General features: G+C 42.2%; 1 protein-coding gene across 1 annotated transcript in view; it reads left to right on the top strand.

Annotated features, from left to right (window-relative positions):
- Positions 1-25,416, top strand: part of LY86 (lymphocyte antigen 86) — a 60,035-nt gene that overhangs the window by 10,364 nt on the left and 24,255 nt on the right. The window contains exon 2 of the mRNA XM_006766095.2: positions 24,602-24,688. Within this exon, the coding sequence (XP_006766158.1) occupies positions 24,602-24,688 (87 nt within the window). The remainder of the gene's footprint in view (positions 1-24,601; positions 24,689-25,416) is intronic.

Genomic DNA, 25,416 nt, shown 5'->3' on the forward strand with positions numbered 1-25,416 from the left:
AAATATAATGAGAGGAGTTATTTAGAGGAGTTGATAAACTTTGCACGGTTGAGATTGATCTGTACAACATTTAGCTGACTCATCATCTTAGGATGCTCTTTCTGCATGTATATCCTATGTGATCGCTGCTGCTGATTTGACTCTTGTCCAGCATTCTATCCAATTTTTATGTGAGACCACCTGAGCTGATCGGGCCTTCTGGTCTATTTTTTTCTGGCTCACTCACAGCTCTTTGTCCTTACTCCTTCCTACTTACGAAGATAGAGAAAACCACGTAGTTCTCTCTGGCCTCTCCAAGGGCTGGAAAGACTCTAAATCTCCAAATAACTAAGCACAAGGCCTCATGCTCCTCTAGTGCTTCGGATGTGACCCAACTTCCTTCCTGTCATTGTTCAGGCTGCATCGCTCAGAAACGCTTGCTAAGTAATTATTAAAAACAGAACCAGGAGAGATGAGGTCTTCAAGAGCCCCAAACAACAGTGTGGCTTTCTTCCTATTCCCAGCCACTGCCTGGCATGGCTAATGCCATGTGCTCCAACCAAAAGGAGAGAGAAGTCCCCAGTGGTCTCCCCTGCCCTCCCCACTCTGAGTCAGAGATGAGCATAACAGGCTACACTAGCACTGGCTTGCAGTCTGTTTACAAAGCTGTGGCCAGTGTAGACAGTTACAGTTCACGTGGCTGAGTAGCTGCAAATGGAGGAGACGGGGAAATGTTCCAGGGCAGGGCGAGGTTGCTGAAGACATTCTTGGAAACAACCTTACGCTTTGTAAGCCCAAAAGATCAGTTTCTGACAGTCAGCCTGTGGCCACCTATTGTGGTAATAGATGCTATTTGGTTCTGGGGTGGGGGCTGTTACATAGCCATCTATTTCTCCACAATCCTAGCATTTGCAGACATGTAGGGAGAGTCAACATCCTGCCAGTCCCAGCCCATAGTCTCAGGGCAGATGGAGGACCTCTTACAGAACTGAGAGGTGTTCTTGCCAGATAGAACCGCAGGGCTCCAGTCCAGGCATCTCTTTGTTCAGAGGAAACTGAGACACCAGGCTAGATGGCACAGAACCTGATAGGACCCTCCCAGCAGCTCTGCTTCCTCTCTCAGAACAAAGGCCATGAAGTGAGTTCACCAGTTTCAGGTTCAAGATACCACGTTCACCAGAACCAGGCCTCTTCCCCACACCCACATCCCCCAATTGCCAAGGATCCACTTTCTATGCAGCCCTTCTCTTAAGGCGATCTGCCCACATCCCTGCTTGCCCAGACCCTATAAAACAAGAGCCTTTGTATATGCAGAAGCTCTGTGAGGGCTCATTGATAACACTGAGATGACCAACAGTTCATAAATGTACTATCATTGCAGATTTTACATAGAAATGACAGTTTCATGGAGTAGTAAAAACAGCTTGTTTAGATAAGAGCTGCTTTCTTCTGTGATATGAACCTCATTTAGGTTTCTAACAATGTTTAGAAAACAAATAACCAAGACAGAGAACAGCTGACAAAAGTATGACAGGTGACTCGGGCCCCTAAAGCCCTGAAGATTGATGCCCAGCAACCTGCTTCTCCTGGTCTTTTCTCCATGTGGAAAAAAAAAAAAAAAAGCTTGTTCAAAACAGCCAACTTGAACCATCAGGCAAATGCCCGAATCCTTCCACCCTCTCCGCCCCCCCCACCCTCACCACCGACTGGGGTCAGCTGGCAGGGTCTGGGCTGTAGTCGGAGGCTATTCCAAAGGGAAGTACTAGGAGCCTCAACTCTCCAGAGACCCGAGTTCAGCCTGACCTACACTGAGTTGCTTGAAATCCAAGTGGAGTGGAAAGTCAGCAGTAAGATTATTTCTCCAGGGTGAACAATAGCTTTTCTACCTCACACTTGGCTTTGGTTTTAACTAAGTGAAAGGGCAAATCTTGTGTGTGTACATTTAAAAAAAAAAAAAAAAACCTGAGGAGAAAATTGCCAATGGCTCTTGGTTTATTTAAACCAGTGATTAAGGAGAGCACAGACTTGTTAGTTAGTATCAAGTGTCCTAACAAAAATGCGCCTGAGGTTTTAGAGCAGTGATTCTCAACGTGGGGCACAATTTGATTTTTAAGGGGGGCAATTCGAGAATGAGTTATTAACAGTGAATTATTTGCATTTCTTAGGATTCTAGGGGCCTCATATACAGTATATAAATATATATTGCGACTTATTTATGCATTTCAGTTCTCTATTATATGTTTTGAAACTTTATTTGCTATTTTTTCATGTCACTGCATATTATTATTATTTTTAAACAATTTCTTGGTGATTTCTTCTTCAGTACTTCAACTGTCCTTTTGTTCTTTTATTTTTCTCTTTCATGGATGCTATGTTCTTTAGAAGCTTGTTTAGACCAAGTTGGTGGCCTTTTAGGCTTCCTGCACTCCTATTAGGAGTGCACTGTTTGAAGAATAAGAATTATATGTCACAGGGAGGCCATCAGCATTTTAGAGATGCTTAGGTGGGGCATGGACAAAAAGGTTGGTTATTCGCTCACTGTTTTAGAGCGAATAACCAAAATCATGAGCAGCAGGCTGCCACCCAAGCACTGCCTGCTCTCAGGGACTCAGCATGCTGCCTGCTTGGAGTGTGGACCTTCAGAGTTCTAGAAAGCAGGACAGGAGAACAAGCAAGAGAGAGAAGGCCACAGTTAATTCCTGCAAAACTTGTCATCTCCCTACATCTCACCCATTTCAGAAGATGCAGAGCAGGGGTAAAAAAAAAAACCCACCTCAAATGCCACCTTGGCTGGTACGGCTTAGGTGGTTGAGAATCCTAAGCCACCCAGAGGTCACCAGTTCAATTCTTAGGGCTCATGCCCAAGTTGCAGGTTCAATCCCTAATATGGGGCATGCAGGAGGTAGCCGATTGGTGTTTCTCTCTACCTTCCACTCTCTTTAAAACCAATAAGAACATATGTATATGTTTTAAAGCCTCAAATACCCTCCTGGAAAAGGCAAATTATGAATGAGTGGATCAGTTGTAATATACAATAGAAAGTGACAGAGACAACAGCACTTGCCTCATCTCTGGAAGAAACTATTCTTCATCCCCATCTGATCATCATGAGAGCTTGTGGGACCTTTGATGTCCAATCTTCTAATTTTTTAAAAATGAAACTAAAGTTTCTAATCCAGACACACAACTTCCTAATTTATAAGCATGGCAACTAGGCTAAGTATTATTAAAGTTTATGAAGGCTAACAAAACATATCTGAAAGCTAAAAGCATCCCATAGGCTAGCAGTTTGTAGCCTTTTTCACCACTCAAAGCATCTCTAAGAAACCATTTACACTTCAGTTTTACCATCACTATCCTCTGTATCAAAGTGATGTCCCCACATAAATCCCCGAGCATGCCAAATTATAATAGTTAGATATCCACATATTCAGTGTGGAATATCCTTAATGGCCCAATAATCAAATACTCAGGTATGTACACTCCATGCTATTTCCATCTCACCCAAACATCTGGAATAGCTAATTAGATTTTGTGCCAATTTTGACCAAATTTATTAATTTTGGTCAAATATCATTAAAATGTACATTCCTAAAAGATAGCAAGAAAGTAGGAAGCCTAGAGTATAAATACTCAAAATGAAACTATTTATTAGAATTTAAGATGAATCTACATTTAACGCCATATAGTCAATACTCAATATAAATTAGAGGAATTTGGTTTAAATATTAAGTTTAAAGTTTCTTCAGAAATGGTCCCTGACACAAGAATTAAATATAAATTTATTTGAGGCAGGATCCTAAGAAACATTAACATAGAGTGAAGAAGTGAGACATGAAAGTAAAGGAAACCAATCCAGGTAACCAATATGGGCAACTGGGGTTTGGTCCTTCTGGGGACCTCTGGGAGAACCTGTGCAACGTAACTTCAAGTGGTCAAGATCTGAAGGGAGAAGAAACTGGAGTATTGCTCTACCAACTCATTGGCTGTGGTTGTCCGTAGAGATGCTAACTCCTAGCACTTTGGTTTGACTGTGATGGGGGCAAGCTCACTTCCACACCCAGAGAAAGCCTTCAGGCAGCCATTGGTATTTGCAAGAAGAAGGCTTCAAAGAGAATGAATGGCCTTCTGCAGTGTCCTTGTGTGTTTGAATCTCTGATATACGCTGATAAAGCTCCCATAAATAGGACACTGGCAAAAGACAGACCAATATAGCACACCAAAAATGATCGATGCTTCAATTGAAAATGTACAGAGTGGGCAATCTCCTGGTCTACATATGAAAACTGTCTTGCTATGAGATATCTGAAAAGAATGGGTAAAGTGTGACACAAATATTTTAAAAAGCTTAGCTGAGCTTGCAAGAAAGGATGGTTTCCAGGAGCCAAAAAAAAACTGAAAGCCCAAAACAGAGGAAAGCCAACACTGAAACTGTGTCTGCCTGTAGTACATGTGTGTCTTAATGAACCATGACTTAGGCTTCATTGGCTGTGTGGCAGTCTGGCAAAGGTGTCTTATGCTGTGCAAGATGGGAAATGGATTCCTCCACGAACCTCAGACCTTCAAAGAGCTACATCCACAATAAAAACAAATGGATAAGAAAAAATATATACTCTTCTGCAAAAGTAGAAGACAAGAATACTTATTTAACTCTGCCTGGCCTCTAGGGAAAATAAGTCTTCCCTGAGAATTAGTTAACTCCAGACTTGATATCACATAGGTTTGGAATCTAAATGTATATTGTCTTCACGATCCAGAAAAGTCCAACCCTAAGAATTAAGTTAAAGTGGTCTTGATTAGGAACACCTGGGGAATATTGGCCTAAGAAAGTATGTCTTCTGAAGGGGGACACTCTCAATTCACAGGATTTCTGAAGATGAGCTGATAATTCAAAATTTAAAAATATAAAGAAATATACATCCAGGAGGGAGAGTCAGCAGAAAAAAACAAAGCAAAATCACACCCCTAAATTTTAAGATTTAGAAAATATAACATTCAGAATATAAAATTTAAAAAGTATCATTTGGCCCTGGCTGGGAGGTTCAATAAGTTGGGCTGTCCTCCTGGACATCAGAAGGCTTCAAGTTTGATTCCCAGTCAGGGGCACATAGGGGAGGCAATCGATCAATGTTTCTCTCTCTCTCTCTCTCTCTCTCTCTCTCTCTCTCTCTCTCTTTCTTTCTCTCTCCTCTCTCTCCTTCACCCTCTCCTCTTTCCTCTCTTTCTAAAAACAAACAAACATCAAAAAAAAACACAACATTTCCTTGGGTGAGGATTAAAGAAATTATCATTTGTTTAAAGAAATAAGAGGGTCTCTGTAACATAAACAAGGAAAATATGTCAAAAAATAAGAAAGATTTGACAAAAGAATAATATAGAACCCCTTAAAATAAAATATTTAATTGTTGAAATAAAAAATTAATCGTTTGTTTAAAACACAGATTTAAAAATAGCTGAAGAGAGAACTAATGAACTAGATCAGTGGTTCTCAACCTTCCTAATGCTGCGACCCTTTAATACAGTTCCTCATATTGTGGTGACTCCCGACCATAAATTTATTTTTGTTGCTACTTCATAACTGTAATTTTGCTACTGTTATGAATCATAATGTAAATATCTGATATGCAGGATATATTTTCATTGTTACAAATTGAACATAGTTAAAGCATAGTGATTAATCACAAAAACAATATGTAATTATATATGTGTTTCCCGATGGTCTTAGGCAACCACTGTGAAAGGGTCGTTCGACCCCCAAAGGGGTCGCAACCCACAGGTTGAGAACCACTGAACTAGATGAAAGGTCTAGATACTCAAAATGTATCACATAAAAATAAAGAGATGGAAAATATGTTCTATAGCTTAAGAACAAAATAGATAAAATGGAGAGAAAGTACTGTCTGAAGAAAAATGCTGGGATTTTCTAAAATCATTGAAAAATATGAATCTTAAAATTCAGTAAACATAATTTCCATGTAGGATTCTTAAAAAGAATTCCACAACTAGATCTTTTAAATCAACAAAAGCATATGTGTGTGTGTGTGTGTAAAACAAAACAAGAAAAAAAAACCCCACACACAACTGGTATAAGTGGCAAGAAAAATTACCTACTAAGAAAGTATGTTTTGGCTAATAGCAGATTTCTAAATAGCAATAGCAGAGAAAAGAGAAAATTAACCTAGACTTCTATATATAGCTAATTGTCATTCAGTAACAAAAATAAAGAATTTTTTGAACAAACAAAATCTATAGTTTGCCACCAAGACTCCCAGAAAAGAAACTTTCTAAATGATATCTCAGAAAGAACAAAATGATCCCAGAAGTTAGTTCTGGGATGCAAGATAGAATAGTGAGCAAAGAATCAGGACATTTTAATAAGGAGTAAATGTTAGGATGTGAGTAATGTCTAATCTGAAACAGGAATATTTTGTCTTATTGTTGCATAATAAATGACTCTAGTGCCCAGCAGCTTAACACAGAGAACATTATTATCTCACAGTTTTTCTCTGGGCAGGAATTTGGGCATGGCTAATTGGGTCCCTGTGCTACAGGGTCTCTCACTTGCCAATCAGTGTTGTCTGGGCTACCACCATCTCAAGGATTGACTCGGGGAAGATCTGCTTCCAAACTCATGTGTGTATGTAGCCATAGGAAGGCCTCAGAAGGTCCACTCCAAGCTCCCTCACATGGCTGTTAGCAGGGGTCAGGTCCTCAGTGGCTATTGGCCAGAGACATCAGTTTTTTGCCACATGGGCCTCCCTATGGTGCCATTCTCAACAGAGCATCCCTGCTTCTCAAGAGTGAGGGCTCTGAGAAAGACAGTAAGAGAGGGCCAGAAAGACAGAGGACACTGACTTTTACAGCCTAATCTCAGAAGCAACATCACAACACATTTGCCATTTTCTACTACTGCTTAGAAGCAAGTCACTGGGTAACTCAAGGTGAGAGATGTTCACAACAGTGTGAATTAGGAGGAGAGATCATTGGGGGCCCAATTGGAGGCGGCCACCACAGGGCACAATACAGCACAAAACCATAGGGTAATAATAGCAATGGAGGAGGGTGGGGCTGGGGCGGAAAGCATTCTGATTTCCTTGTATTTTTCAGGGGGCAAGAAAGATAACATTCCATTTTACAAGATGAAAAGTTCTAGAGGTTTGTTGCACAGCAATGTGAATATACATAACATTATTGCACTGCACACTTAAAAGTGATTAAGGTGATAGATTTAATATCATGTGCTTTTTACCACAATAAATAAACAAATAAATGCCAAGGAAAAAGTTTTTTTAAAAAGATAACGTTTAACTTTAAGCTTTGTTAAGTAAAACATGCATATTAAAATTTCAAGGGTAACTATTAAAAACTAGTAATTAGTATGTAACTTCAAATTAATAAAAAAAAATTTTAAAACACTCAAATCAATCCCAAAGAATGCTGGAAAGAATAGAGAAAGAAACATAGAAAGATCTGAAGAGAGAAAACTTAAATATAAATGAGAAATAATACAAATATATTAGAAATAAATATAATTTGATTAAAGTAATCTGATTAAAAAATGCCAGATTGAATTCTAAAAATTGGTTCTCTGTGCTCTTTACAGAAATGCTCCTAAAATATACATCTACAGTGACCATCACATTTATTGGTGATTCACTGAAAGCAATACCTTTAAAACTAAGAATGAGACAAGAATTCCCATCATCACCCTTCTATTCAACATTGCACCAAAGACCCTACCCAGCATAGTAAGTCAAGAAAAATTAAATGCTTAAGGATTTGAAAGGAGGAGGAAACAAAAACATTATTATATGCATACAGTATGATTGTCTAAGACAGGGGTGGGCAAACTTTTTGACTCAAGGGCCACAATGGGTTCTTAAACTGGACCGGAGGGGCGGAACAAAAGCATGGATGGAGTGTTTGTGTGAACTAATATAAATTCAAAGTAAACATCATTACATAAAAGGGTACGGTCTTTTTTTTTTTTAGTTTTATTCATTTCAAACGGGCCGGATCCAGCCAGAGGGCTGTAGTTTGCCCACAGCTGGTCTAAGACCTAATCTAAAAATTATATGAATTAATGAGAGAGTTGCATTAACAATTTATTTTGGAGCCAATTTATGACATTATTTCAGGAGATAGCACAAGTAGCTTTGGTTAATTTGGTTTCATGGTTATAGAGTATATAATTATGTGTATAGATGACAATTGTATCTATTCCCCTTTTGATGAATATTTAGGTTGCTTCCAATTTTTTCAAGTTACAAACTGTTGTGAGCATTTATTACTTACTAGAAGCCTGTTGCACGAAGATTCGCGCAATAGGCATTCCTTCCCCTGACTGCTGGCACTGGTTTTCCTCCGGCACCTGGGACCCCGTCCTTTGGTCCGGCCACAGCTGAGAAACCAAGCCTCTTCAGTCTTCAGTCTTCAGTCTTCAGTCTTCACTCCGGCTGGAGCCTTCGGTCTTCGCTCTGCGCTTGCGTATACAAATTAACCGCCATCTTTTTCAGATTAATTTGCATAGTCACTCTGATTGGCTGATGGGCATAGTGGAGTGACACCAATTTGCATGTTTCTCTTTTATTAGCGTAGATGTTTTCTGTGTCAAAAGACAATTTCTCAGCTAGGGACTTTTCTTTACAGTTTTCTGAAGCTTAAGCCCAGGTACAGGTATTTTGGAGAACTGCTCTTAGTTTCACCAGTTTTGTCTAGAAATGTTTCCATACAAGGACAGTTTTAAAATGTTATGTTCTGAAAACTCAAACAGATGGCAAGAAAAGGTGACAGCGATAGTGTGAAGGAGAAGGGTGAAGGGTTGGGTTGGGGTCTACTTGAAATTCTGCTGTGATCAACCCACGTGTTATTTTAAACTTGTGTGTGGGATTGATTGGGGAAGGAAAGCTGTGGTTAATTGGCAGGTTGCACTCTTCTCATTTACTAATCTGAAGTCAGGTCTCTCATCTTATTTTTCATGTCAGTTTGCTATCTTCCCATATAATTTTTTATATTTTTAGCAAAAGTATTTTTAATCCTCTAATCAGGGGAAAAACACTAGAATTATGTTGATTCAGAAAATAGAGAAATGAGTCCTTTACTTGGTTAAGAATTTGTTTTGCTGGAAGAGAGGAATTTTGCTGGCAGAAGGCAAAGGAATTTTGTCTTTCCATCATCGACCAGTAAAGGCTGTAGTCCTGTCTTACTTGTGCTGTGGGAGTCTAGACCCAGGTGGTCTGTGTTACACCCGTGACAACATGCAAAGGAGAAGTGTGGAGTTTCCCTGGAGGCACCTCTCTCCTTCCCGTCAGGGAGAGCTCCCTGCAGAGCTCTGGCTCCGTGTCACCATGTGAGAGGTGCAGGAAGAAATGATGGCCTGGCTTTAGAAATAAGGAATTCTGCTTCCCTGATTTCAGTCCAAGACATCCTATAGTAGAGTCTCAGGATGGAGCCTATAGGTGGAACCCCTGATAGAAGTACTGTCCTTCTAAGAGGAAGAGAGCAGAGCTCTGTCCCTTTGGTGTGAGCACACATGGAGAAGTCACCATCTACAAAGCAGGATCAGGGCCCTCACCAGGAACTGAACCTTCTAGCATGTTGACCTTGGACTTCCCAGTCTCCAGAGCTGTGAAAAATTAATGTCTGTTGTTCAAGCCACCTCAACTGTGATATTTTGTTATGGCAGCCTGATAGACAACACGTCAGCTCCATCAGTGGGCTTGCTTCCTAGAAAAAGTGTAAATTGATTTTTTTCTCTTGTGAGCCTGATGGGGGATTGGAAGCAGCAGTGGACAATTCATTATCATGTGCAGGACAGCAGTACTCAAGGAGGAAGAAAAATATACGAAGTTGGATCTCATACTAGAAAGCATTGGGAAACAAATCTCAAGAATTAACACTTGCTCTGCAGGCCTCTGAATGGCTGAGAGTGGCCACAATTGCATCGGGGGCTCTGAGTGTGGCATTGAAAAGGAAGGGTGGTGGCTAAGTAAGAAACTCCCATCATAGTGATTCATGCCTCTCTCTCTCCTGTACAGGCATTAAGGACAATTAGCCATGGCTGCTTGTACACTTCACAGCTCCTATCATTTGCATTGCTTCTGGAAAAATCCTTCTCGTGTCACAGGGGAAGTTAGCTAGAACCTCCAAGGCTGATGGGTATAAAAGTTGTCAACCCCACATTGGACTACAAGGCACTCTCCTGATTTATCCCTGGGGAACAAGCTTCTATGACAAGAGTTTCTCTCTGAAAGGACCTGCCTGCATTGCTGGAGGGAATGTAATCACAGCCACTCAGGAAAACAGTTGTGCCTTTTCTTATAAAACTAAACACATACCATATAATCCAGCAATCCAAATCTTGAGTATTCATCCCAGAGCAATGAAAACTATGCTCATACAAAAAGCTATAAGTGAAAAATCGTGACAGCTTTATTTGTAACTAGAGGCCCAGTGCACAAAATTCGTGCATGGTTGTACTGATGTAATACTCTCAAGATGGGAAAGGGGTGATGGATAGGGAGTGACTAACAAAGGGCAGCATGAGAAAAACCCTTTGTATCTGTATCTTGATTGTGCTGGTAGTTACATGTGAGAAAATTGCATAGAACTACATGTGAGCATGTGCAATTGCATGCACACCCCCCTTCCCCATACACATAGGACACATAAAAACTGCTGAAATCTGAAGGTGGCTTGTAGTCTTCACCAGTGTCGGTGTCCTGGCTTTGAAACCCAGTTATGGAAGAGGTTACCATGAGGCAAGGTGGGTAAAGGACTTTTTGCAATTTCCTGGAAATCTATTATTATTTAAAAATAAAAAGTTAATTATAAAATGAAGGTCTGGCCTGTAGCTTTGAGCCTAACACCCTGAGTCTCACTTACAAGAGTACCGTCCACAGTGCAGATCCTGCCCCCTGAGTGCAGGCCCCACAGCCCTGGCCTCTAGGGCATCTGAGAAGCTAGCACCAGAACAAGTGTGAAGCTTAAGTTGGTGCCAGGTTCCTCCTTTTACAGGTGATGACATGACAGCTCAGTGAGGCCAGGTAATGGCCAGCTGTCATCCTAATTTAAATTCTGAGTTAAGTGGAAGCAGCTATTCCCAGAGCCACTCCAACAGTGAGTGCTCTAACATGGTCAGCCTTGTAGGCCAAAGTGAGCTGGAGTTGTTATATTTCTGAAGTGTGTGTGTGTGTGTGTGTGTGTGTGTGTGTGTGTGTGTGTGTTTATTTAAAGGCTTCAAAGGATAAACTATGGGCATAAATGTAATTTAATTCCATTTAATGATGGGCAGATGATCAGCAACATGAGGAAAAGGGAGAGAAGGCCAGAGCTTACCTGTAAAACGCAAGCCAATGATGACTCTGGAAACTGTTTCACCAAAGTGTCTCCTTCTCTGGAAGTCATGGGAAGAAAGCGGAGACCTGCCTTTCTGGTGCCACTTTAGCAGTAGAGGAAAGAACACTACATTCTTCCCAGCATCCTGCCAGAGTGACTCCAGGATCTTTAAGGTCCACCCATGTCCCCGCAAACACCTGCCACCTCTGACCTCACGTCTTCAAAGAAAACCCTCAACTGGTTGCATTTATGAAGCTCACAGTGAATAGAACAAATGTAGGACTGGCTTGATTTCACCAGGGGTTTTTGTCGGCAGCTGTGGAGGTCCCAGAAATCACAGGCTCTTTAGAACTCGCTTCTGTGTGCATGCTGTTCTCTCTGCCTGAAGGCTCACTAGGAAGAGTTGGTATAGACTCAGGAGACAAATGCCCCATCTGGGTCCATGCTCCAGCCCTCCCAGAGGGGTGACTGTGAACAGTTTCCTTAAACCTCCTTTGCTTCAGTTGCCTTGACTCTTAAAATGAAGGGAATTCTCTCTTAAAACTTTACTAAGGATCTGTGTTAATATACATATAGTGCTTAGAACAGCACGTGCATGTGATCAGAACTATAAAAGTGACCTCTCCCGTCACACTCCCCTGGGTCCCCTGCAGCTTGAAGACTGGGCTCTAGTGTCACTGTCACCTCCTGCAGTCCCTGACCACCCACGATGGGTCTGGGGGCCTCTGTTGGGCTCTGTGGCATCTTGTGGAAACTGTGTTTATCTTCTCTTCCTCCTTCTATACTCTAGGTTCCGAAAAGTCAGGGTCTACGCCCAAAGTGGAATCATCTCTTAGTAGCCCCACATGTAGCTCAGTGCTCAGCACATAGTAGGCACTGGAAACAGGTCTGTGATTTGATCAATAAACAACAGGTATCAGGTTTCTTGTCTCGCCTGTCTAAGTTGCATCTCCCACTCTATTTTCTCAGCATTTACCAAAAATAGGGAAATCAAATTGCTGGCATGCTCAGATAGCTGCTCTGACTTCAAACATGTATCCCAAACACAATCTAATTGGAAGAATATTTATTCCCAAGTCTGAGAATTAAGAACTATGAAGGGAAAGTAATCCTTATTTCATGTATACCAAGAGAAGGCAAACTAAGGGTATTTTAGGGTTAATTGACTTATTAAAAAAGGAAATGTGTTAGCAAAACATTTGAGGAGATAAGCAGGCAGGCCTTTTTCAAAGTCAGCTCAATTACTGCAGAGGAAATCTGTTCCCTCACTTTCCCTGTCTGATTATTGATTAATGTACCTTCATTCTCTCAACAAACATTTCTTTCCCACCAATCACAGTGCAACAAGCCCAACATGTGTTGTCAGAGTGGGGGAATTCAGAAATAGTAAAAGGATTGTGTTGTTTTTGGTTTCTCATTCTCAAACTCTTAAGGCGTTATTATTCGGAGAATTCTCAGTTAAACCCTGCTACCTCTCTCAAAAGAAGAAAGTTATTCTGTCTGTGTAGCCCTGTGTCCAGGACCAGAGGCAGCCTCAGGCAGTGAAATGGTGTCAGGAATAAGGAGATGGATGAGGTGCTATTCTATTCCCAAAGGTCCTGGAGAGACACTGGACACCCAACATAACACAACACAACACAACACAACACACTCCGCCCAACAGCTGCCCACAGGAAGAGGGTGCCCAAATTCCCAGACTGCAGAGTTGGCCGCCTCTTTGAACACAGAGAGCAGAGAAAGACAAAGCTGACCAGGCTGTAAAAGATGCAGCTGTCTCCTTAATTAAGGCTGAATGTCTTTCATTTAAAACCACAGGCTGCTTTATTTTAATTTGATTTCAGAGACTGCTCTGATCCCACCCACAAATGATGCTCTGCACCCCAGCACAGAGGCCTGACCAAGCCCTGCAGGGGGTCGCCTCTCCTGCACAGGCCCCACGCTCCCACTCCCATCTGCCAAAACCCTGCTGTGTTTCCATGGAAGTTCTTCCCCACCTTTGGAGTTTGTTATGGACGCACCATGTTTCATGTCCCCATTCCACAACAGCTCTCACTGTCCATCATTTAGCTCTACCCTCTTCATCCCATCTCAAACCTTTCTGCATCTAGGTTAGTGTTAGGCTCAGAGTCAATAATCCTGAAATGAAATAGAAAAAAATTCTCTTAGGAGCCGTTACAAGAATTCTAACTAGCAGAGCCCTGCCTTTTTCCTTAAGGAGTCACTGGGCAGCTGCTGAGGCCCAGGGGCATGGTGGGGGTTCTTCCCCGGCACTGAGACAGAAATACTCCATTGTTCCTCTAGAGACAAAAGTTAGAGAGATAATGAAATGCTGCCATTTGTGACAACATGGATGGATCTTGAGAATATTAGGCTAAGTGAAATAAATCAGTCAGAAAAAGCTAAGAACCATATGACTTCATTCATATGTGGGATATAAAATTGAAACTTGTGGATACAAACAGCAGCGTGGGGCTTGCTCGAAGGACCCCCGGAGGGTGCAGGGGCCTAATGTATGGTGACAGAGGATAATTTGCCTTTGGGTGGCAGGCACACAATGCAATATACAGATCATGTGTCCTTGAAATGTACACTTGAAACTTATATGATCCTATTAACCAATGTCGCCCCAATCAATTTAATAAAATAAATAAATATTTTTTTAAAAAAGAGAGGGAGGGAGGCAGGAATACGGTGACAAGTAGCTTATGGGGAGGGGCATGCCTTCCTGAAATCCCCAATATTCATAAATTCTATTAAACTTATGAGCATATTTGTAAGATTTCTGAAGAAATCTTTAAAGGGTGAGACCTCAGCCTGGAGGGATGCACTGGAGATCTGGGAGCCCACCCACAAGCGCATGCACCAGGACTGAGTGCAGAACTTGGCATGGCTTATCAACGGTGGTTTCCCATGAGGCTGAGCTGTGGCATCAGCTGGGAGCACTGAAAAAGCTCGATGCCCAGGCAGCACCCAGCCTCCTGGGGTGGAGCCCAGGCATGGGTATTTTTAGAGCCACCCAGGTGATCCCAATCTACAGTCAAGTTTGAGAACCAGTGGTGGCAAGCATCCAGACCACGAATTGTTCAATGCAATCCTATTTATAGCCCAAGGGCTGCAAGGCCCTCACTGACATCTAGGTTTTGTACCAGAAATATCTACTGAACTTGGGTAAATTATTTTAAGCCTAGAGTGCTCTGGTATTAAAAAGAAAATTTCTAAAAGAAGTTGGTTTCTATAGCTGCAATGAAAATAGTCAGCATTGCCCTTCTATTGAGAATCTACTATTTGCCTGGGACTGACCTAGATGCTCTACAAACTTTGCTTTTCTTGATTCCTACAAAAACCTTCCGATGCCTCTGCTTTCCACTCTGTGCCATGCCAGTGTCTTTTGGGTAGAGAAGCAGGTGCTCCTTTGCAGGGCAGCAGTGACCTACCCGACCCCAGCCAGCAAGCTAGCATAATTGGGAAGCTGGCTTTTTGTTTTTGTTTTTGTTTTGTTTTTTGTTTTTGTTTTTGTTCCTTCCTGTGATCAACCTGCAGTGTAAGAGGAGCAGGGTCTTGGGGCAGGGGTTGGACTCATTTTGCCTCTGTCCAAAGCTCTGCTTCTTTCCTTTCTTAGTGGCCTCTCTTGCCTTTTGTGTCTCCCACGTGGCAGCATGAGGGCCGAGCTACAGGAGCAGGACTGAGAGCACTGGAGGCTGAGTCCTCAGATAAAACAGTCCCTTCCCTGCCCTAGATCTCAGCCTCTTCATCACGTGATGGAGATACTAATACCTGGTGTCCTGGCCACTCACAAGGTTGGGAGAGAATGGATGATTCAAGCACACCTGGGAACTCCCGGTACTCCGGGCTCAGGTGCAGTTCTGTAAATGAGCAAGGCCAGGGCTGCCCTTGGCTGTTACCTCCCAGCCAGCTTATCAGTTTCTGTCATTCATGCATCATGTTCCACAGCACGAGACGCCAAGGACAAACACCTTAGCTCTTTAAAAAAAACAAACACCATACCCAATTCACAACTTCCAGAAGTTGGAGGAAATTTCTTTCCAGCATTAACAAAACAAACAAACAAAAAAGCCCAGCACTCACCCTCACAGCCACACACCATCAGGTGAAACTCCCTGCACATCAGGACCCACCCAGCTTTGGTCCCCTGTCAGAAGATGAACAGATTTGTGCAAAATGCAGAAATGAAATATGACAGGTGTATCTGGTGGTGTCTCGATGTCACCAAATACTGCCATCGGTTCCACTATTCCTCAGCCCAGGACTCATGGAGTCACCAAGGATCCCCACCCTGGGAAGGGGGGGGTCTGCCTGCTTGTGAAACCAGAACCCCCACCCTCAAAGTGCAGTGGAGACATGCTCTGAATTCTACTCTCCCATTAAAAACAAAACAAGCTAGCTTTCCTCAGTTTTCCTATCCCAGGTGGACTGATTCCAGATTAGTTACAGAAAGTTAAACAATCATCAATACCAAACAGAATAGAAAAGTACCCCAATGCTTCTAGACTTGGAGGAGCCCTGGCAGTTTCATCACTACTTAACCAATACTGGGGCTCTGAGGATATCTGGCCTGGTCAAGAGCCTCCTGCCCCGCTTGGTCTAGCTAGCAGTGTCTGGTGCGTATGACACAGTTAATAAATATTATTGGAAGAGTGACTAGCAACATTGTCACTAAGATTAAAAAGGGGCCAAAATAGACAGAATGAAGTGCACCCATGGAAGACGTACCTTGCACAGAGAAAACCATAAAACATTGACTCTATGTTGACTATAAAGGAGAGAGTGAAGTATACATGTATCTTTTAATGAATCTATCATTCAGTTGGATGGCATTGTAATTAGATGATGGAAGTGTTGCAATCCAGATGAGAGCAGATGCATTTTCTGATTTGACTTTGTACACCCAAGGCCTGGTGCTCTTCCTGCCAAATGTCAGATACTCAGTGAAATGAATGAGAAGCTACAGTTGAATTCCCAGTCTCAAGCCACTATCTCACCTATAGGACAGGTTCTAGTTTTCTCTCATCCTCATGTTAAGATTCTGTGCTAGGTGGCACCGTGGTGCCCTCTTGGTAACACACAATACAACTGTGCATTTAGTCTTCATTGTTGATGTACTCCTAAGACTCAAAGGATCGAGTATGTCAGCCTCTAATGGGTCCTTATTTTTCTTAAGACATTTGACGAGGTATTTTGGATAAAAGCTTGTCTTCATTGCCTGGGTCTCTAATGCTTACCTTATGACACAAAGCCATCTCCTCCTAAGCTGATGGAAGCCAATCTCAGGTTATTCTGAGGGAGTGGAATTCAGAAGCCAAGGGGCCATGCAGGTAAATATCCCTTTCCATCAATAATGAATTCCATTGAACTTCATTTCTTTTACAGTTAGAAGCAGACAAGTTGAGGGATCTAGAATTTTGAATTTGGTAGCACCAAACATATCTTTATACTCAATAATGCCTTCACTAAGCTTACCAGATAGACTGCAGATGTTGGAACCATCTTGCATTACAAACAATAGGCAATCTACTATGATGATGTCCATTCCATTTTTGTTGTAGTCAATATCAAGAACATATTTAAGCATTTTGATTAGACAAGAAGCCAGATCATATATCAGACTTTAAATGTGTGTGTGTTTCCAATGAAATGCTGACCAAAAAGACTTGAATGGGGATGAAACTACTCTTATTTGAAATAGTGGCCCAAAGGGTCCTTGCCGTGCCATTCCATAGTGACAAGATTTGACAGGTGTAAAAAAAGAAGAGATCAGGAAATGACAGAACAACATATAATTAAAATATATTTGCCACACGGTAGGTCATGTCTTTCTCTTCCAAGCCAGGGAAGGAGTATGGAGAAGAGTGGAAGGAACACACCACAGTGGCATCAAGGACAGACAAAATAAAGGCTAATTTTGTGTTGTTATGGTAATGAATTTCCAGCAATGGCATCTCACTGACCTTACTCATCATACTCCTTTTAGTGATTCACAGTGACCCTTTAATGTTTTCCTATGAATCGCACAGGAAAATTAAAACACCCCAATCAAAATACAGCTACACAAGAAGGCAAATTTTCAGATACATGCACAACTAGACCTGTATTGTAAACAGAGTACAAGCTTGAAGAATTGGTAATCATCCAACCTAAAGGAAGATGTCAAGAGCAAATTCTGTTTATTTTATTTTATTTGGAAAAGAATTCTGAAAGATGACAGGAATATCTGCTACCATTTGGACTGGGACTGGGTTTTCAACTGCACTCAGAAATTCTATCCTAAGTGCCAAAGCAAATTCCCACTATTATGATGACGAAGCTAATGCACTAGCACCTTCTCAGAAAGCCTTCCGAGTGTGAGGAGAGATCAATATTAGTGGCCTCACAACTTAGGCTTTCCAAGTAATAGCTGGTGCCCAGCAAACCTGCAAGTACAAGCTCAACTTCCCTTCTGCTATCATCAAAGTATCTGACTTTCTTTCCTTTCCATCTATTTATCCAACCAAGTGACATTCCTGGACACATTTACTAGAATAGACTCTAGTTATCTGAGATGAATAAAACATAGTTCCTACCCTAGTATAATCTATGAGAGGTGCAAACTAGCAATACGTAGCACATTCGTGATGATAAAGGTATGATAAAGATATACACAGCCTGCAGTGTGAGACCAGAGGAAGGACAGATGAGGAAAGGGCAGTCAGCATCCTGGAAAGGCGTGCAGTTGAGCTGGATTGTGAAGGAACAAAGGCCCCAGAGAAGCGATCAAATTTTTCCTGTATGAGACCTAAACCTCTCACAAGACACTTATTGGAAATTGTTCAAATTGATTTTTGCACAGCAGATAGAGGTAAATATGTCTTCTGAAAGTAGAGAATTAAAACAAGAGCCATCTATTCAGCAAATAGTGAGTTAGCACCTGCCATTTCAGGTGCATGTCAGGAACAATGAGAAGGGGAGGGTAATCAAAGACATAAGAGGATATAATATAAGATGTAATAGAAAAGTTCTGCCCTGGAAGATCGGACATCCGTTGGAGAGGCAAGGCATTATCACATAACATATTGAGTAAGTACACAAGGCAGTCTGTTACGTGGTAAGTAACTGACATAGATCATAAGTTCATAGGAATGGAGAGAAAGAAGCTGTGGGATGAGGTGACATTTCCCATAGAAGTCAGGATTTGGATAGAAAAGTAGTGAAATCACAGATCAGATCATGTCACCCACTCCTCCCTCTACAGTCATTGGCTCCCAGGAAGTTATTGGCTCACTCTTGGTGCTTCCACAGAACCAGGACATCCTATTCATAATACTCCTGAAACTGAGATGGCTTTTTCTAACCTCTATATCCCAAGCACTCCACACATTTCCTGCCCCTGGTAGGGGCTCCAAAACTTCATCCCACAAACGTGCAGAGCCATTTAGAGGCATTTTAGTCTTGAGCTAACTAACTGTTGACCAGATAAGAGCCAGAAGGGCTGTGAATGCTTAACTGGAAGAGCTGTTGAGGATTCGGGCAGCGTGACACAAAAGGCCTCTGTGGTGGGGGACTCTGTGTCTCAACTTGTTAGGCTCTGGCGCCAGCTGTTTGGTGAAGATGTTGCTGTGAAGGCATTGTGGGTGTGATTAACATTTCCAATAAGAAGACTTAGAATAAAGCAGACTGTCTTCCACACTGTGTGGGGGCCTGGTCCAGTCAGCTGAAGACCTTGGGAGAAATGACTGAGGTTTCCTGAGGAAGACGCAATCCAGTCTCAAGACTGCGACATGTAATCTCAAATTTCTGGCCCACTGGCTTGTCAGCTGTGCCCACCACCCCAAACTGTGTGCGGCCATCCCTTATAATAAACCTCTCATGTAGATAAATAGATGATAGATACATAGATTAGATATACTATATATATTTACTATATATATCCTCTATGTAATACATATACAGGATGTAATTACAAAGGCAGTATTTATTAAAATACATTTCATTTTCATTTAACAGCTATCGGCTTTTAAAGTGTGTATACATTTTTGGGACACCCTGTATTTTATACATATGCAATAGAATATATATATTCTCTAGAGAACCCTAATATACCCCTTTTATTAAATAACAAGAAGCTACCTGATACTATTTTAGTAGGCAACCAGAAGCAAACCAGCTTCACTCACAGTCTCTTTGCCCAAGTGTTCTTTGTTAGAGTTGATCTCGCCAGTGCAGCTAAGCTGTGTGTTAATGGTAAAGCCTTCCCATTCTCTATTGTCCTTCCCTCCCCTCCCCAAGCTGTGCCTCTATTAAAAGCATGCTATGAAATATGCTTTGTAATTTCTAACTCCTAGAGTCAGCCTGTATTCTGCTCACAGAACATGTAGGAAGCAACACACAGTTCCTAAAGTAATGGGGTTCCAGCGGGTAAACCAGAAGGTTAAGGTATAGTATTAGAAGAAAAGGCAGTGTTCTGGGTCTCAGATGTCATCCATCTAAGTACCGGATGGGTACAAGGATAAAAAGGAAGGGGGGAAGGGTGAAGGGAAGGGAAAAAGAGAGAAAGAGAGAGGGGGAGGGGGCCTGGAAGGAGGGGTAAAGAAGTATCGGAGTGAGAGAAAGGAGAAGAAAAGAGAGGTGGGAAGAGAGCAGAAGAGGGGAGAGCAGCAGGAAGAGGGAGAGAGAAAGAGAAGAGAGAGGGAGACAAACTTCATGTAGCAGGAAGGACATGGACAAGCTTGGGGATGGACTTGGATATGAACCTGGGAGTCGAGCGGAGATGAGGCTGGAGGAGTCCCAGCTCCTTTTCAGGGTGGCACTGCTGTAAGAACTCACCTCTCATGGGGCAGGAGAGCCGATGCTCACCCACCTTGCATTAGTTTTTAAAACCTAAAAAATCTGAATAAGTGCTGTGGATTATAACTACGTCAGTTTCCTAGTTTTCATACTGTGCTATATTTTATGTCAGATGTTACCATTGGGGGGAAGCTGGGTAAAGGGTACCTAAAACCTCTCTTTATCTCTTTGCAACTTTCTGTGAAAATATAATTATGTCCAAATATGAAGTCAAACAAAACCCCTCAAGCAGAGCTATGAAATATAAAAATGGCATGAGCAGCGTGAGAGTCGGCTCCTCCTCTATCCCTCAAACCACCTAACCAGTGACCAGGCTGCAGGGCGCCCAGCAATGCCCTGGCTCGGGACTTAATGCCATGGAGCCTTGGACCACACTGCCGGGCCCAGAGGCCTGCACTGCCCAGGGCCCCCAGGCTCGCAGCTTCCCTGTCCTTGGTGGGGAATGCCCCTCCCGAGGCTGTGCCAGTGGCTTTTGTTTCCTTCCCCTGGGTCCAGCTGAGACCTGAACACTGGTTAGAAAATACCCAGGTGAGCTTGTCTTCTCCTGGACTACCACCCGGTCCCAGCCCGGCCCCGGAGAGCACAGGCCACCTCCAGAGCTTCAGGCACAAGCATGTTCCCAGAGCTGAGATACATTAGACCCTGCACAGGCTACGCCTCCTGTTTACCTAGGTCTGTTCTACTCCGTGGGTGATCCCCAAGCAGTTCCAGGACACGCTGACTGCTGCTGCCCTTGGCGAGCCAGGCAGATGCTGCGCTGCTTTCCAAGAGCCTCTTCTCAGTCCCAGGGACTGGCTCTCAACTGTTTGGGGGTAGGGAGTGAGGCTGCTTCCATGCACCCATGTCCCAGGATGGTGGGGGCAGTAGGGCATTTGGGGCAAGCTGGGCTCACTCACTCTAAGTACCGTCTTCCCTTGGATAGAAGCCATATACGTCAACAAGGAGCTTAGAAGCTGAGGAAAAATATTTCACATGAATAGACTGTATATTTTACCATGAAGCTTTGCTTCTTTGCTCAGTTTGTTTGCTACTCTCTGTACAATGATGAGTCTGGAGGAAACATTCGCTCTGCCCTGGAAGCCTGAGAACACCAACTCACACTAACTTCCCAATTTACTCTTTCACAACATCCGAGTGCAGGTGATGTGCATGTGTTACAAATCACCTGAGCAAGTGCCCAAGGGAAAGTCTCTGCCTCACCCCCGATCAGTTCAAATTCTCTATAAAGAGAACTTCAAAAATGCAATCCACCACCTTTTATTCTGGCAGGTGATTCTGAGACAGTTGGTAATCTGGTAACTAACAAAGCAATTCTTTAAAGCAGCCGTTCTCCACAAGGTTAGTTTGTCCCCCAGGGGATATTTGTCAATGTCTAAAGACGTTTTTGCTCCTCACAGCTGGAGTTGGGGGCAGGTGTGCTGCTGGTATCTTGTGGGGAGAGGCTAAAGATGCCTCCCATGATGCACAACACCACAAAAAATGTGCATGTAACTCCTATTATTAATTCAGCAAACAACTATGTGGAACCCCTATAATCTTGAGGCATTATGTGACCCCTGAGACTGGGGAGCCCGCTTGGTAGCATCTGGTGGAGGAATGTCAGAGGCCTACAGAGAATATTAGAGCATGCTGAGTGCCTAAGGGCAAACACAGACCAATAGGGGGAGGATATGAGATTCTAAGGATGGAATTGGGGAATGGGAGGAACTGATGTCATGTCCCCCAAGATGACTGCAAGCTGCATATTCACTCTCAAATGTAAAACAAAAAGAACTGATAGGAAAGATCGCCAAGCCCAAGGCGCTTTTCCAGCAATCTCATTTTCTGTGTTTATAAACACATCCTCAGAAAGAGGTAGCCTACTGCTTTCTTTGTGACTTTCTTCCTTATTACGATTATTTTCCTAACAATATTTTTCCAGTATCAAAGACATATTTTCTTCCCTTATTTTGCCCTTAGTTTATTCTCTCTATCTCTACCTTTAAATATCAATAAACGTACAGTATCATTCTGTAACTGCTAAGTAGCTAAGCATTACACACTTGGCCTCTTTTATTTTTCTCAGATAGCAACCTAAATGTATTCACAATTTTCAGATGTACTTTTCTAAACATCTGTTGGTTGGACTCTTTTTCAACACCGAGTGCCAAATATGTAAGAGAAACATTGCATTTTTACCCACTGCTCCTACTTTCCAAGCTGAAGGAAGCCCTTGGACAGCACAGAGATGTTTATGAAGTAAAATGAGCAGAAGAGAAAAAGGCTTTTCCCCCCAGAAAAGTTAGTGGCCAGATTAAAGGTCACTAGGTTCGGTTTGCAAGGTTGAAATTGCCTAGCGATCATTTTCACAGCAAAAACCACAGACAATTATGCATCCTCCAGGTCAGCAATGTGGGTGATAAAACTGTCTGGCACACTATCACTGACAAATGTGAGCTCATAGCTCAGCTGAAATTGAAACCAGTTATGAAAGAGAACTAGCAGATGCCACAGGCCTGCACACACATATTCCAGGCGATCTTGCAAATCAAGTAATTAACATGCATCTTTGAGGCTCTGCTTTGTGAAAGCCTCTGCACAACACTAAGCGACAATTATGTGTTTGTTTGTTTCTTTCTTTCTTTTTTTGTTTTTTATTCTGGTTTTAATCTTGACCCTGCTAGTTAATAGCACCTCTCTGAGTCTATATGTTTTTATCTATGAAACGGGGAAAATCATACCTATCTCTCAAGATCATTATTTGTTGCAGCACTCTGGACCTGGTCAGAAAAACAGGACCACGTCAGTTATTTTAACACAGAGAATTTAATATAGGGAATTGCCTAAGCAGTTCTTAGAGAACCAAAAAAAAAGGGGGGGGGCAGTGAAGATGCAGTTACCACCCCAAAGGCTGGGGAGCAGAGGGCAGTGGTTGGAGCTATTAGAACCTAGATGCTTAAAAGAAGAGCCCTGTGGGGCTGAGACACCCACTTCTGGGGGAAGGGGTGACAGCTTCTGAGGTACTGTCATCACAGGAGCTTCGGGGCCAGCAAAGCTGAGCCTCTGCTGATTCCAGGAAGGTGCAAATGAGAGCTGGACATGAACCAACTGCCACTGCCAGGGTGACACACCCTTGCCAGGTGACACTCTCAAGTACCAGCAAGTCCGCAGGAAGGAGCAAGTCTCTCCTCGCGCTCAGCCTCAGTTTCCCTCTGGCACCTCTAGCAGAGGAGAAACATGATTTCGAAGAGCCCCAGCTTCACAAAGCAAGAGTTTGGAGGCTGGGTTTGCAGCTGAGAGATAGTGGCTTACTACACGGCCCTTTCATCCATTCATTATGTGATTTATCCAGCGCTTGCCATGTGTCTGGTCATGAGGCTCTCTGTTAGATGCTAGGAGTCTGAAGAATTCAATGGAAAACTCATAAATAAAGTGCACAGCTCAGTGACTAGTGCAATGTAGACCCAGCTCTCCTCTCTCAGGCCCAGTGAGAAACATAAAGGAAAAAGAAATGGAAAACAAAACACCAGCTCCTACTTTTTAGGAGTTCTGCATTATGGGGTAAATCAAAGAGCAAAGTATAAAATCATACATGTTTGTACACTTTAAAAAGTTTTCCAGACATAACTGTTTTAAGAATTCAGGAGCAAACAAATATGCCGGGGACTATCAGGGAAGCCTTCACAAAGACAAGGAGAATGAGCAACACCTTAGTATTTAGACAATGGCCCAAAGGGGTGAGAACATTATAAATGGGAGGAAGCGCGTGCGTAACTCAAACATGGTGGGAACTTCCTGGGTGCTTACATTGCAGCCCCGACCTCAGGGAATGGAGGATGGCTTTGTGACATGGAGGGTGGAAGATGGGGCCAGTAGAACATTTCTTGACACTCTTCTAGGGGATAGATGAGCCATTGGAGTTTTTTGAATAAGTAGAAGTTATGTGTTAAAAAAAATTATCTTTGTAGCCCTTATCAGGTCTAACATGATACCTTACATATAGTGAAATATTTGAGGAAAAAGTATTACATTGAATAGGATGGGATAGACTGGGATGGAATTTTTAAGGCAGGTCGAAATTTTGAAAATCTGCATATAGATTCTTCTGTTTTAATTATAATAATAAATACTTTGGGAAGTGTTTCGAGCAATCAATGAGCAATTTTAAGTCTAAGTTCTGGAAATAAAAAGATTCAAGCAATGATAAAAATTTAACAAGTGAAGATGTAACCCACCAAAAAGACACCGTGCTCATTTCTCAGACTGAACATGACATTGGCTTCACAGAGACTGGGAAGGGTTGTTGAAAGTATCATAGACCTATGCAAAAAATGTATTGGGCAGTATGTTTTCTAATCAATTTTAGTGACTCATATAGAAAAAATAATATCAATGGTGTGAATTTTGAATATGAGTCCACAGAGTATATGGTGCACTCACACCTAATCTGCTGTTTTTCTCTCGGCAGATCCATTACAAGATTTTGGCTTTTCTATTGACCAGTGTTCCGAACATTTAAAATCAAATATCAACATTAGATTTGGAATCATTCTGAGTAAGTAAAACTATTGACATGAAATCAAACAACCTCTTCCTGGCTCACTCACCCAATTACTTGTATTAACTGGAGTGGCTGGCTCAGCCCCTGCTCCCCAGCACTCTGTGGAATTAAATCTACTTCCATCTTCCTCTTCAGTTCTCTCTCTGGGTAACATCCAGATAGAGTAAAACTCTCATTTAATGTTGTGATTTTTGTACTGAAAAGACTCTAGGCACTCATTTGTATGATATAAGCACCTGGAATCAGTATACCCGACAGAGAAAGAAAATATTTTGAGCTTAAGCATTGATGTTTGCTCAGGAGAGAGTTTTTGTTTAGTTATTTCAGCAATGAACAAGTCTACTACCAGCAACATGGCTAGTCTTTGTGTTATTTCATTTCCCAAACAGCTAATATAAGTTCTTCAATCTTGACTCAGTGAAAAGCGTGTAATATCTTCTCACTCCACCCCAATCAATGAGCTCAAATGCTTTCTGATTGTTTACATTTGTATGGTCATGCCATAACAATTAATCGTCATATTGCTATAGTTACTAGAGTAGCTCTTTTCTAAAACAGTTTATCAAAACCAGAGGAGAGGATTTAATAAACTTAGCTTGGGCAGTCAGTCCACAGAGATGGAGGGAACATTCCCAGAGTCTAAGGACTCTCATGCATCCTTGTATTTCTCAAACCTCACACAACGTCTGGACTCTATAGCAGCAGCTCAATAAATGCTATGA

The sequence above is a fragment of the Myotis davidii genome, unplaced genomic scaffold (genome assembly GCF_000327345.1).
Source record: "Myotis davidii unplaced genomic scaffold, ASM32734v1 scaffold80, whole genome shotgun sequence".
Classification (NCBI taxonomy): Eukaryota; Metazoa; Chordata; class Mammalia; order Chiroptera; family Vespertilionidae; genus Myotis; species Myotis davidii.